Consider the following 14381-nt stretch of genomic DNA (forward strand, 5'->3'; position numbering starts at 1 on the left):
ACATAAAATATTTGTTTCTGCTTTTTTTTTTCTCTGTTTGTTTGGTCCAACCAATTTATACTCAATTTCTTTTCTAAATCTCCTACATAAATCAAGGGTCACATAAATCATTATTGCTAAATAAATTTCAAATATTATAGCCCACATGTTGAATGATTTTAGAATTTTACACATCAGCCCATCATATAATATCTATCAAAGGATGTCCCGAGATTAGCCACGCTTTTCTGAAGAGTTATGTAAAATAGCAACTTCTGGGGATTAAATTTTCCCTTTGAAATTCAGTAAACAACTTACTAACAATCGAATAAAATTCATAACTTTAGCCATAAATCAAAGTGATTAAATTTTTGTTACAATTATTATTCTGTAGTCAATATTGTATTAAACCTGCCATTCAATAAAAGGTCGTGAAAAATTGTAAAAGAACATCATTTGGTTAAGGTATTGATAAAAGCTTGTTGATCATAAGGCGGTATTGTGTCTAAATGAGAGGAAAATTATATCGTTTACATTTTTGAAGCTGATCAGTGACATTCTGTATGCATATTTATAAGTATTATTAAAATTGTGCATTTAATCCATTTGAAGTTAAAACAGCAGCATGAAAACATGTTAAATTACATGACTGAATTATAAAATAAAGTGATCATACTGATACTAGAAGATGTCTGATAAATTCTGGACAACTTATTTTATTACTTTCATTCTGTTTGTCTTCATAAGTAAAATTGATGGATTAAAAAGTGATTCAGCAAAATGTTTTGTCAAAATGAACAATTTCACTTATGAAATAAGCATCTTGGAGAAGGATGGCTTAATCCCAAAACAAAAAGAAAATATTGAGGAATGGAGTAACAATAAAAATGAAGAAAAGACTTTGAACTCAAAAAGTTTTCATTCAAGATATAAAAGATCAACTACTGCTGGGGAATCTCAGGTTTCAGATCTTGAAGTCAGCAGACTCAAGAGAAAAATAGGAAGACTAGAGAAAAAACTGTCAGAATCAATGGACGACCTTTCAAAAGAAGTAACAAAAGGTTTCAGAAGAATGGAAGAAAAAATAAGAGACATTGAGGCACCAGGTCATACCAAACGTGAAGTCAGATATTTATCGTCTCAAACCCCGTGTCCACAAGACTTTCACCTAATTGATGTAGGAAAGCTACAAACCTGTTATTTATTGTCTAATTTCAATACTACTTGGTATGAAGCTAATGAGTATTGTACAGCTCTTGGCAGTGATCTGGTTGCCTTGGAATCAATCCAGGAACATTACGTACTGACATACATGATAAAAAATCATAAGGGTAAGTAAGCAACAAACTTTCAGTCATTTTCCTCAACAAATGTGCCGACAGTGTAACCTTTGTTATCTGACACACTTGCAGACTAGAAAAAATGTTAGATTTAGCAAGGTGTTGGAATACTCAGTTTTTTTCTGCAATGATAGGTATATTTTGGGACCATAAATGTGTTGGTTAAAGCAAGATGTTGGAATACTCAGGTGTCGGTTAAGGCAGGTTACACTATAAAAGCAAGAAGTCTTCATGTATTTTAGAAATATTTTAACTTCCTATATCATTTAGAAGAAATTAATTGCATTGATCAGGGGGAATAGAGTTTAATTTTTTATTAGTGGATTCATTATAATTCAGGACAGACAAATCTTCTAGGAATTGTGGGTATAGACAAACCAAGAATTCTGATGCAATTATTTTGTAACAATTGTTCTGATTGGATAACAGCAAGCGTAAAATTCTCTATCTCCTTGTCTGTAACTAAGGAAGCCGACATTTTGAATTTCGGAATGTATTGACATGTTATTTCTGCAATAATAAACAAAAAACTCACTTGTTGCGCCTAAAAATCTTCTTTTTATCAACTTTTTTTGCATTCTGAAGCGGCACAGAAGCCACAAAACGCCAGGTGTTTATGTTTGACGCCGGAAGCATACCTATGACGTCACCTAGTGTAGGGACCAAAGTACATAACATCTTTTCTATGTATGAAAAAAACATTCCTTTTTTTAGGCAATCAAATCCCCTCCGCGTCGCCAGGTAAACTAAATTTGCAACAGTAAAACTACCGATGGACGTCCTTAAAGCTTCAAATACAATACAGTTATCTCTTAATTTCAATGTTCGAATAAGTACAAATTTTATGTAGGTTTGCATGCAGACTTTTAGCAGAACCACAAAATCATATACTTCTTTCTCAATACTTGAAAATTGATACCCACGAAAACCATTCATGAATTTCATTGGTATAGGTTAACCATTTATGTGGATTTCTCTAGTAAAGGAAAACAATTTCAAAATAGTTCCAATTTTATAGGCTTTTATTAGGGCTAAACAACAAGAAATTAGATATCCACAAAAACAATAAAAAAAATCTTCAATCAAAGAAGATAAGGGGGGATAGAACCTTTATCGGGACTTCGGGATCAGGTGTTTTTAAGCTCAGGATTTCCAGATTGACCCTGTTGGAATCCAGGAATTCTTTTTTTTCCGAATTTCTGGACCTTGGCGTTTCGTGTTTTTAAACCTGGGATTTCAGGATCAGGACCCCTTCTACACCCCCCTCGAACTATGAAAATAAAGGAGTTCACAGTTGATTAAATATGATATACATGTATCAATGTACACGCATTCCAAATCATATTGTTATATCCTTACATTAAAACTGACATTTATTTTAATCATAATGAGAAATAACTGTAATGCTTTTACTATGTATGAAAAAAACATTCCCTTTTTTAGGCAATCCAATGTAATAAAATTCTTTAACCATTAATGATTTCTTTGACTGAGTTTTATAAAGAGACTACGAAATGAAATCCAAATTTTCATTTGAGTTTATTAGGAAGAAAAAAGTATAGTTTGTAAATAATCTCTTTGCAGTACTATAGGGTTATTGCATGAATATTGGGGAATATTGGGGAATATTGTCCCAAGTAGAATTTTATATTGCACGAGCTTGAGAGTGCAATATATGTTCTACGAGGGACAATATCCCCCAATATTCATGCAATAACCTTTTTATTGTATAGCAATATAATATTTGAAAGTAAAAATTGGTTTAAACTAAGATTTAAACGTTGATGACGTCATGAATTTTAAAGATTTATTGCACTAGTGCAATATTAGAATTTATTGCACGCTAACTTTTGGTTACGTTCTGTGGGAAATATCATATTGCTATACAATAAAATTTCATATTGTTTTTTGTGAAATAGAAAATCTGTTCATAATAGGGATTGGTCTCATGGGTGTTTGAACTGTTTTATGCATATAAAAAACATTCAAATTAACTTTAGAGCATATCAGACATTTTCACAGAAAAGTTCCATTTATTCTATTTCAAAATAATTCCTAGCGTATATCATATGTTACATCTAGAACTCAACAATGACTATAAGAGTTATTTTTCCTAAATTAAAGGCCTTGGTAAATCATTCCAGACCAATTCTAGCCAGAACTTGGAAAATTGCTGAGAATACATATTTATCTTACAAGGATATTTAACCTTACAGTAATTTTCTACATTAAATCATCATTTAAAAGACTTTTAAGAGTTTATTGAATAAAAGTGGAATCATTCAAATTATGTTAAAGTGATAATTTGATGTTAAAATACAATGAATAAAATGAGACTCTATTCAATTGATGTTACCAAGATAATTTAATGGAAAATACAATTGACAATAGAATTGAATTTATTTCTTGAGGTAGAACATTTCATCCTTCTATCTATTGATAAACTGAAAGTGACATTAACCACTCATCTTTTATAATTCACCAACAATATAACACGTGAAAATTCAACTTGACGACTTCTTCAGATAAAATTTGAAGAAATAACGCATTTAATAATATTTCTTTTCCAATAATCAAATGATTTAATATTAATCTTCAAAGAGAGAAGTTTATAAATAAAGACTTGAACATAATTGAATATTATAAGAAACCCCACCATTCTGACAGTGTCTGAAAACAAATTCTGGTCTTTTTTTCACAGCTAATCCAAATAATTTATGTTTTAAAGTGTTTCATGCAAACTTTAACCATATAATTATGATTAATTAATTCTACTGGGAACTCCATACAGTTCAAATAAGTGCAATCTACTTTTGATATCGACATTTTTTCTTCAAATGACAATTTTTAAATATTAATTTTCTTCAGAGCACAGAATAAAAAGCTCAACCAAAAATGCTTCACCATTCAATTGAATGCAGATTTATTCATATATATGAAAAGACTCAACCTGCAATGAATTTGAAAATAAATACACATGTCACTAGCAGTGTGTGCAAAAATCTAATAAAACAAGAGGCTCCTAATAGCCTGGATTGCTCAACTGGTATTGATTTGCAACTTTGATATTAATTATTATCTTAATTGCAATCAGTAATGTTATTTTCATAGACCTTATATTGCTGATTATTTTTGCAGTGTATAATTTTTATCTAAATATTATACCTTTCGAGATCAATTCCCACAAAGATTGTCAAAAATGGTCATAAGGAAATAAGAAAATAAATTCTCTATAGTCCATCTTAGCACTATTGTCTAAATGGAAAGAAGTTTTAAAATATTCAAAATAAAATGTTTAGCTTAGAAATAGTTTTAATGCATGCATATAATAATATGCTTTGAGGGCTGCTAGAAATCTGGAGATCAGAGTTTATGACTGATTTGTCTCATCTTCAGTAATTCAATTTTAACAATTTTTTGTTCATGAAAAAATGTTGAATATTTGTGTATCATTATTATTTAAATTCATTACTGTTTATAGGTTTAACAATATTAGAGCAGATCTTATATTTTAATGCTTAGTTAAGTTTCAAACCAGGGCCCTTTTGAAGTTCATGTGATTCACTCATTCAAACACAACTGTTGCCTTAAGTTATTGTATACTTAAGTCCTGTATAAACATAATAATAATAATAATAAATTCTTTATTTAAAGAGGGTACTGTTGATTCAGAAATTACTGCATGCATTTATTATTGCAATTTTGTCATTTAAGACTAAAACGCATTTTGATTTTTTGTGATATTGAGGAAAAATCCTGTTTACTTCATACGAAAAATTTAAAAATGCAAGTTTAAATTATTGCGATTATAACCCTGTCACATTTTTCGCAATAATAAAAACATGGCAATATTTTTCTGAATTTTTATTACCAAGAATGTTAACTTACTGATGAAGTGTATTATCAAACCTACTATATCTATTACAGACCACAGTAAGGTAGAAGGATGGTGGACCAGTGGTATGTTCATATCTAAGACTAAACAGTGGATGTGGGCCACAGATATAACTGTAAACAAACCCTTTACGTTCATCAGATGGGCCTCAAACCAACCTGATGATGATTCCTCTAACTGTGTGTATCTCAGACGTGATGACGACCAACTGTGGAATGATGAGCTCTGTACTTCAAAGTTTAACTTTGTTTGTGAAACATGCTTTGGGTGTCACAGACATAATGGCTATTGACAAAATATTTTGTTGTTTCTATTGCAATTTCATATCAAACCATGTTAAATACAGCAATACTTTAAAGCCAAGTGAACTGAGGACACACAGACAGAAAGTGTTTTAGAAAACGAATTGATTTACTGTTGATAACTTATTTTTAAAATTCTATATATTTAGTCTTTGCTTTTAATACACATTGTCTTGTTCTTGGCAAAATAAAAAAATATTCCATGCATAAGAAAATTCATTTTGAAATTATATTTAGAATTCAACTATAACTGTCGATCTTCTTGATTGAAGCTTAATGTAGTAACAATATGTTGACAAAAGAAATAAAAATATCTTGCATACAAAACATGTTTTATAGCTAGTCAGGACCTGCTCATGTATAAACTCTTCTCTTATGAATCAAGAAAACATATACTATAAACCAACTTATTTTCATGGACAACTTTGTTTCACATTTAGCTCTTTCTAGACCACTTTGCAGCGATTTAATTTCATGATTTTCAAATTTACTTGATGAAGGTTTAAAGAAAGATTCAACTTTAAAATTTTTGTGACAACTTATACGAAAAATTGCTAAAAATAAATTGCCAGCAAATATTAGATGGTTTACAGTAAATATAATAATGATTTTTTGTTTTTGATATACACTTTATGAGCAAGAATATCAGCAAGCCTGGAATGTGAGAATCCCTGAAATATGATTGCCCTGATAAAATTAGGCTATTGTAGACACATTAGCAGATCATATGACTGGCAAGACCAAATATAAAATGAAAGAAAATTTTAAAAAAATGTTTTGAAATAGTTGAAATAAAACTTATACACAATGTTAAGAATTTTATGACAATAGTGGAAAGCTATCAAAAATCATTCACCAGGATTATATTTTATAAGAAACACCATTTGAATATATTTATAAACATATTGACAGTAGAACTGTTAGAAACATACCTGAAAATCTGGAGTGGAAATTCCTGAACTTTTAGCTGTTCCATCAGTTGTCCGCCACTCCACTGTAACAAACCCAGCAGTTCCTTGTGCTCTTACAACCATTAAAGCAATTGTTCCTGCCTCTTCATATACTTTTATCTATGAAAAAATTTACATTATTTTCATAACACTCAATAATTTTTAATTTTTGATGTAGCATTTCTTCTGATTTGCTGAATATGTTTTGTCTATCAGCTCTTATACATAATTTTGTCATGCAACTGTGATGTTACAAAGTTTTTGTATGATTTATTCCCTAAAACAGAGTTAAATTACAAGGACTGACTGCAATATTTTTTTCTGTTTATTCTAAAAAACCTGAAAAGTCATTTTAAATGTGGTGCACATTCTTAAATAACTGAATTCCTATTACAAGTCTTCTGTTATTGTTTAAACTTACTGTTGGTTCTTCTGTAGCTACGGGAAGAATTCCTTCGTCAGGAGAAGGGGGTCGCGTCCTGTTACTGAACTGTAATACTCCATTTGAATGGTCATTCTTTAGAATAGTAAACACAGAACTAGATTTGGACAGGTCTATACTGGCTCCACTGGTGTTAGTAGGACCCTGTGAACCATCTGTGCTGGCAACAGTCAATAATCTGATGTGAAATATCTCATCAACTTCAGGAATATCATCATCTTTGACTGTCACGGTGAAAGTCTGGAATAGAATGTATAAAATTAATATTACTATTAAGCATGTGGCACAGGAATAAATTTTAAGGTGTGTTTGTCAATTATCATATAATAAAATTGAGAATGAAGTTGGGGAATGTGTCAAAGAGACAACAACCCCACCATAGAAAAAACAACAGCAGAAAGTCACCAACACGTCTTCAATGTAGCGAGAAATTTCCACATGGGAGGCGTCCTTCAGCTGGCCCCTAAACAAATATATACTAGTTCACTGATAATGAACGCCATACTAATTTCCGAATTGTACACAAGAAACTAAAATTAAAATAATACAAGACTAACAAAGGCCAGAGGCTCCTGACTTGGGACAGGCGCAAAAATGCGGCGGGGTTAAACATGTTTGTGAGATCTCAACCCTTCCCCTTTACTTCTAGATACATACTTATTTGAATAAGGGTTGTTCTAGGAAAGTTGTGTAATATACAGTATGGGTTTTTCTCATTGTTGAAGACAGTAACAATTGCCTTTAATGTTTTCTCAGGAAGGCCTTCATACTGATGACCATTATCGGATGTTTGCCTAAAAAAGACATGAATTAACAAATAACCAGGTTCAATTTAAACAAAACACAAGCACCTTACCTTAAGTCTTTCTCCAGCATTAAACACCATCATTCCTCTACTGGCTATGAAATCATCACCAGCCTCTACTTCTCCTGCCCCTAGAGACTGGAACACACCCCATGTAACATTTACATTACCATCATCTCCCCTTTGTCTATCAACCGTACAAGACACAATCGTGGTTTCTGTGAGAGCCTGACTGGGGCTACAAGTACGTATACTAAATACACCATTAGCATTGTCACTCTTCTCAACTGGAAATAAAATAACTTTATTCATTATTTAACATTTTAAATTCTCTAAATTCTTAAAAATCTTTCAAAATGAAAATTCAAACTGGTTGTCAATGAATATAATGAGGATAATAGATGACCTTGATTTCACTGTCAAATAACAAGATCAAGTTGCCAGTGACATCAAGAGATGCTGAAGGCACGGTAAAAATTTGAACAGCAGTAAATGACTATTCAATAACAATTGTTTTAATTATGTTTCAGGCGATTTTATATTCCCCCCTTTTTCTTATTCTAGTTATGTAAAATTTTAAACACACTGTTCAATCTTTTAAACTATGTTTTGACTTTTCTAACTATAAAGCACTACCTACTGTAAATTCAGAAATTATTGCAATGTTTTAATCATTGCGAAAAATGTGACAGGGTTATAATCACAATAATTTAAACCCCCATTTTGAATTTTTTCATATTAACTAAACAACATTTTTCTCAATATAGCAAAAATTAAAATTGTATTTTAGTCTAAAATGACAAACAAGCAATTATAAATGCACGCAATAATTTCTGAATTAACAGTATATCAACTGAAGTAATAAATCTTACTTGTAATCCTAGACATGCTATCAGTCTTGGATAATGTTCCACCATTATTGGCTGTTAGTAACATCACTGTGAACAATTCATTGTTTTCTTCCTCCAAATCCTGAGTTGCTGTGACAACAATAGTCTGCTCTCTGAGTGCTTCATGGTAGGAAAGGTATCCAGATACAGGGGACAAGTCTGCCTTTGATGGGAGATTATAAACCTCATTCATTTCTCTGTAAATATATAGCATATATAAGTAAAGAGCATTGCAAAGAGGTTGTATGAATATGAATACTCAATATGATTATGAATAGAATATGAATACAATATAATAGTCAATATGATTATGAATACGATATGAATACAATATAATAGTCAATATGATTATGAATACGATATGAATACAATATAATAGTCAATATGATTATGAATACAATATGAATACAATATAATAGTCAATATGATTATGAATACATTATGAATACACTATAATAGTCAATATGATTATGAATACGATATGAATACAATATAATAGTCAATATGATTATGAATACAATATAAATAGTTAATATGATTATGAATATGAATATGAATAGTCAATATGATTATGAATACAAATATGAAGTCAATATAATAATGAATGCAATATAAATAGTCAATATGATTATGAATACAATATGAATAGCCAATATGATTATGAATACAATATGAATAGTCAATATAATTATGAATACAATATGAATAGTCAACATGATTATGAATACAATATGAATAGTAAATATAATTATCAATACCATATGAATAGTCAATATGATTATGAATACAATATGAATAGTCAATATGATTATGAATATGATATAAATAGTCAATATAAATATGAATACAATATGAATAGTCAATATAATAATGAATGCAATATAAATAGTCAATATAATTATGAATACAAATATGAATAGTCAATTTGATTATGAATACAATTTAAATAGTCAATATAATTATGAATATGATTTAAATAGTCAATATAATTATGAATAGGATATGAATAGTCAATATGATTATAAATACAAATATGAATAGTCAATATGATTATGAATACAATATGAATTCTCAATATGATTACAATATGCATAGTCAATATAATTATGAATATGAATATAAATAGTCAATATGATTATGAATACGATATGAATAGTCAATTTGATTATGAATACAATATGAATAGTCAATATAATTATGAATATGAATATAAATAGTAAATATGATTATGAATACAATATGAATAGTCAATATAATTATGAATAAGAATATAAATAGTCAATATGATTATGAATACAATATGAAGTCAATATGATTATGAATACAATATGAATAGTCAATATAATTATGAATATGAATATAAATAGTTAATATGATTATGAATACAATATGAATAGTCAATATGATTATGAATACAATATAAATAGTCAATATAATTATGAATATGAATATTATAAATAGTCAATATGATTATGAATATGAATACTTTAATAAATTAATTACAGGCCCACAAATATAATGATTAAAAACAGACCCATAAGGATAATAAAGCTTCTGATAATATGGATTCAACAGTAGCAGTTGTTTTCTTATTGTAAAACAGTTATAACAAAGCAAAGCATATTTCTTTATGTTCATAGTAAAAAAAAACAAATAAATCTGTTTTCAATAATTTAAATTATAGAATTATAACATACTATTTGAGCAGAATATAACATCATACTGACTAAATCTGCATCTTGAAATAAAAATCTGGAAATCTTGTAACTTTAACATGGAAAGGCCTAATGCATTTCAAACATATATGGTTTCCTATTGCAAAACAGAGATCTATTATTGTTATAAATCTTACATGGCAGTTAGTTTTCTGGTATATATTCTAACATCCTGCAAATAGCCAATAAACCATTCATTTCCTGGAGCAATAGCTCCTACATGTAACCTTCCTGACAAATCTATCATGGGCTGAGAATTTAAAAGTCTGCAATACAAATCTTGTATCATGATATTTGATTAAATCATAATCCATTCTATAAAAGTCATTCTTAAAACCTGCATCTTTTTAGTTAACATAACTAAATATAATGTATTCATATAAAACTGTCAGATTTCATGTTACAATAAGAAATAATTTAAGATCTGAGTAAACATGTATCTTAAAGTAGCAATCACATGAATTCAGCTTTTGGTTTTCCGGTTTGCATGGTTTTTGCACATGTCATTTTTGGGGCCCTATATAGTTTGCTGTACGGTGTTAGCGAAGGCTCCGTGTTGAAGACCGTATTTTTGACCTATAATGGTTTACTTTTACAAATTGTGGCTTTGATGAGAGTGTTATCTCATTGACACTCATCTTTTTAAATCTATATCTATGGAAAACTGGCCCAGGAAAAAAATTTCTTTATCTACGGAAAACTGGCCCAGGAAATAAATTTCTATACATGAAAACACAATGAAATTATTATTACAATCATTATCAATTAGCTCATCAATCTCAAACAAAAATCTTTTGACTTTAATAAAAATATCTTTATTTAGATAGAAGTTGCCTAGTTTTGTTGCAATACTGTATTAAATTGAAATTCAAACAGACACACAATACAAATATACTTACTTAGTACCAAGGACTCCACCATCCAAGTAAAATGATATAGAACTACTATCTACTGTAACTAAGATATGATGCCAGCCACCATCTTTTATGTGAGTATTTGTTGTTACTGATATCTGCTGGTTGTTCTAAAATAAAAGGAAGTTAAAAGTATCTAACTGTCTGTGTTCTGTTAGTACACTTTATATTATTTCTTTGTGATTTAATTATGTATTTTGTACAATGAGCTGCATAATTCAGAGTCTGAAGAGTATTATTCTTTATGCTGATTTCTCGTTGAGCTTCAGGTGATAAATGTTTTGAGACTTTTTTAATTTGAAAATATTTATCCCCGTACCAAGAGTGAATACTGTAATATATCTCAACTGCTGCAATATTAAGTTATAATGACATTTGTCAGAAGTACAATTTAACATGTTAAATTGAATTCACATTTAACCAAATACAATGTATTGTATCTTATATTTACAATTTCTTTGAGACATAAGCCTGCCGAGTGATATGAAATTGATGTCAAGATAATAAGACATGTCTTCATATACTGCCTACCCTCCCCTTTTCCCACACCCCCCTAAAAAAGGACCAAATCAGGACATGTGATTGGCTGACAATATTCAATTTTTAAAAACAACATCCATTTCAATTTGGTAATTGTGGGTAAAACTGAAGACCCAAATCTCAGGGGATCCAATATAGGTATTCTTTAATTTGTCAACTTCAGTTGTATAAAAAGTTCTATGTTTGGCTCTCACAATTTATGTCACAAACAAGACAATAAAGAACAAGTAATATCAATTGATTACAAGTGGCATTACTGACACAGATAATTTTTCCAGTTTTATATCAATTAAAATTTCAGCATAATAGATAGTATCTGATACTGAACATTGTCTTTACAAGAAATGTGATTTAAAAAGTCCAAAATATAGTAAAAAAAATCACTTCAACTCTCCACTTACACTACTTCCTGAAACAGAATAACCAAACAAGAAGATGGCACCACTGTTTCCTGTAGTGACCTTAAGTGTATAGAAAAATCTTGACCCATCATCTGTGGTCTTGGCAACAATGTAACTGTTAAGGTCAGCAAAAGGTTGTATCCATGCACTGATTGTGTACCCATTCTTTAGGTCATCTGGTGGTGGCTGACGATCACTGGATATTGTCAGATAACTGTCTATAAAAAGAGATACACAAGTATTTAAAAACATTTGCATTTATAACCTTCTGATTGGGTCTGTCATTCATTGTCATATTTCAAAAGCTTTCAAATCAATGGCTTTGAAAATTTCCAGCTAGTGAAGTATTTGCTTTTGTATACAAAACACATTTTTTTTAAATATAAATATATTTATTTTTGTTAAAGACCTACACATAAAATGCTCTATCTATATTTTGTAACCCTTTTTACTGTTAATTTCTTTTTTAAATTTCTCCCATTTCTGATTATCCCTTTTCAGAGACATTTGAAAAGGAAAGGCACACAATTTCTATTTGTTTTGTATCAAAGATAAAATTAAATGGCAAAATTTTCTTATTTAAAATATAAATAGTTTAAAATTGAAAGCTTCAAGCAGCAGACACCAGTATGGTCACTAGTTTTTAGGAAAATCAACATCTTTACGAACTATTGAATGATAATTCCTGTGGAGTTTATTCCATCTGTCACAGTGATCTATTCTTAAGTAATATGGGAGAAATAAATAAAGGAGAGACAATTTTAAAGAGGTGAAACAGGACAAAAAAAAGAAGTCAATTTATCATAATTGATTTTGGGGTTGAGATTGCATGAAATGCAATCAAACCCCAATGTTACTGACTTGATATCTAAATCTTCCAAGGCTTATCACTACCTTTTTGATATACAAAATATAGTGCATTGATCGTTACTCTCTATACATCCTATCCAAGAACATTTCCAGAAATTTATCACCTGATATATGCTCAGATATTCAAGGCACAAAATAATGTTACATTTGTCAAGAAAATAACATGATTTTTGTAAAGAGCATGAAACTTATATTTGTTCTCAAAATATAAATAATGTCATTGTAAAATTCAACTTTGAAAATTGGAGTTATCTCCTATCGTCCAGAATTGTAGTTGAATCAACTTCAACCATGCAATGCTTAATTGAAAATGCATATCTAATTTTACCTCCCACTGATAAATTAAACAAATCTTTACCCTTCTGTGCTTACAAGCACTTTGATTATAACTGTAATTTATATAAACTTCTGTCTCTGTGAATGGTCTATAATTCCCCGAGTGTAGGTATAGTAAAGGGGGGGGGGAGGTGGAGAGAACAATCAATCAGAACTTAGTGACATCTACAAGGAAGTACTTACTGACAGCCCCATCAAAGTACATAACATCTGTCCCTGTGAACGGTCTACGTTTCCCTGGAGTTTTCCCCACAACTGATGATGGTTCAGCAATAAGAAGTAAATCATAGACAGATGGCATAGTCACTGCAACCTGATATGTAAATATCTCCCATACAACCTGGAAAACATGAGGTGAAGCATTGAATAATAAATTTATTCCCTATATAATCACAATAGCTACTCTAAAATGGTAATGGTAATTATTAACCTCACATTTTTGTTCATTTTTTAAAAGTCCCATTTTTAAATGCATGCAACAATTTCTGAATGTGCAGTATTATATCTCTTCTTATCAACGGAAGAGAATAAAGTCATACTAAAATATTTTTTCTAAATGCTCAACGATAGTTATGTAATGAACTGACTTTTTTGTTGAAACTTATTTGTGAAAGGTTACTATAACAACCATATACTCCATCAGAATAAAATTGAGAATGGAAATGGGGAATGTGTCAAAGAGACAACAACCCGACCAAATAAAAAACAACAGCAGAAGGTCACCAACAGGTCTTCAATGTAGCGAGAAATTCCCGCACCTGGAGGCGTCCTACAGCTGGCCCCTAAACAAATATATACTAGTTCAGTGATAATGAACGCCATACTAATTTCCAAATTGTACACAAGAAACTAATAGAAACTTATTTGTGAAAGGTCCTACTACAGTTACTATGACAACCATATAATCCATCAATGAACCATGAAAAAAGTGTAGAATGGTATAACCTGCCCAGTTGTTTATGAAAACCTTCAAAATGAGGCCAAGGACAACAAAAATATACA

General features: G+C 30.0%; 2 protein-coding genes across 2 annotated transcripts in view; one reads left to right on the plus strand and one right to left on the minus strand.

Annotated features, from left to right (window-relative positions):
* LOC134716562 (adhesion G-protein coupled receptor V1-like) overlaps window positions 1–14381 on the minus strand; it is a 107400-nt gene that overhangs the window by 71067 nt on the left and 21952 nt on the right. The window contains exons 20-27 of the mRNA XM_063579573.1: window positions 13563–13719; window positions 12174–12391; window positions 11218–11342; window positions 10456–10584; window positions 8586–8800; window positions 7765–8000; window positions 6888–7148; window positions 6449–6586 (exon numbers count right to left, since the gene is read on the minus strand). Of these exons, the coding sequence (XP_063435643.1) occupies window positions 6449–6586; window positions 6888–7148; window positions 7765–8000; window positions 8586–8800; window positions 10456–10584; window positions 11218–11342; window positions 12174–12391; window positions 13563–13719 (1479 nt within the window). The remainder of the gene's footprint in view (window positions 1–6448; window positions 6587–6887; window positions 7149–7764; window positions 8001–8585; window positions 8801–10455; window positions 10585–11217; window positions 11343–12173; window positions 12392–13562; window positions 13720–14381) is intronic.
* On the plus strand, window positions 402–5511 carry LOC134715153 (asialoglycoprotein receptor 1-like). The gene is made up of 2 exons (XM_063577108.1): window positions 402–1310; window positions 5247–5511. Exons 1-2 carry the CDS (start codon window positions 668–670, stop codon window positions 5504–5506), a joined length of 903 nt encoding a protein of 300 aa, XP_063433178.1. The 5' UTR covers window positions 402–667; the 3' UTR covers window positions 5507–5511.

Source organism: Mytilus trossulus, chromosome 4 (assembly GCF_036588685.1).
Source record: "Mytilus trossulus isolate FHL-02 chromosome 4, PNRI_Mtr1.1.1.hap1, whole genome shotgun sequence".
NCBI lineage: Eukaryota > Metazoa > Mollusca > Bivalvia > Mytilida > Mytilidae > Mytilus > Mytilus trossulus.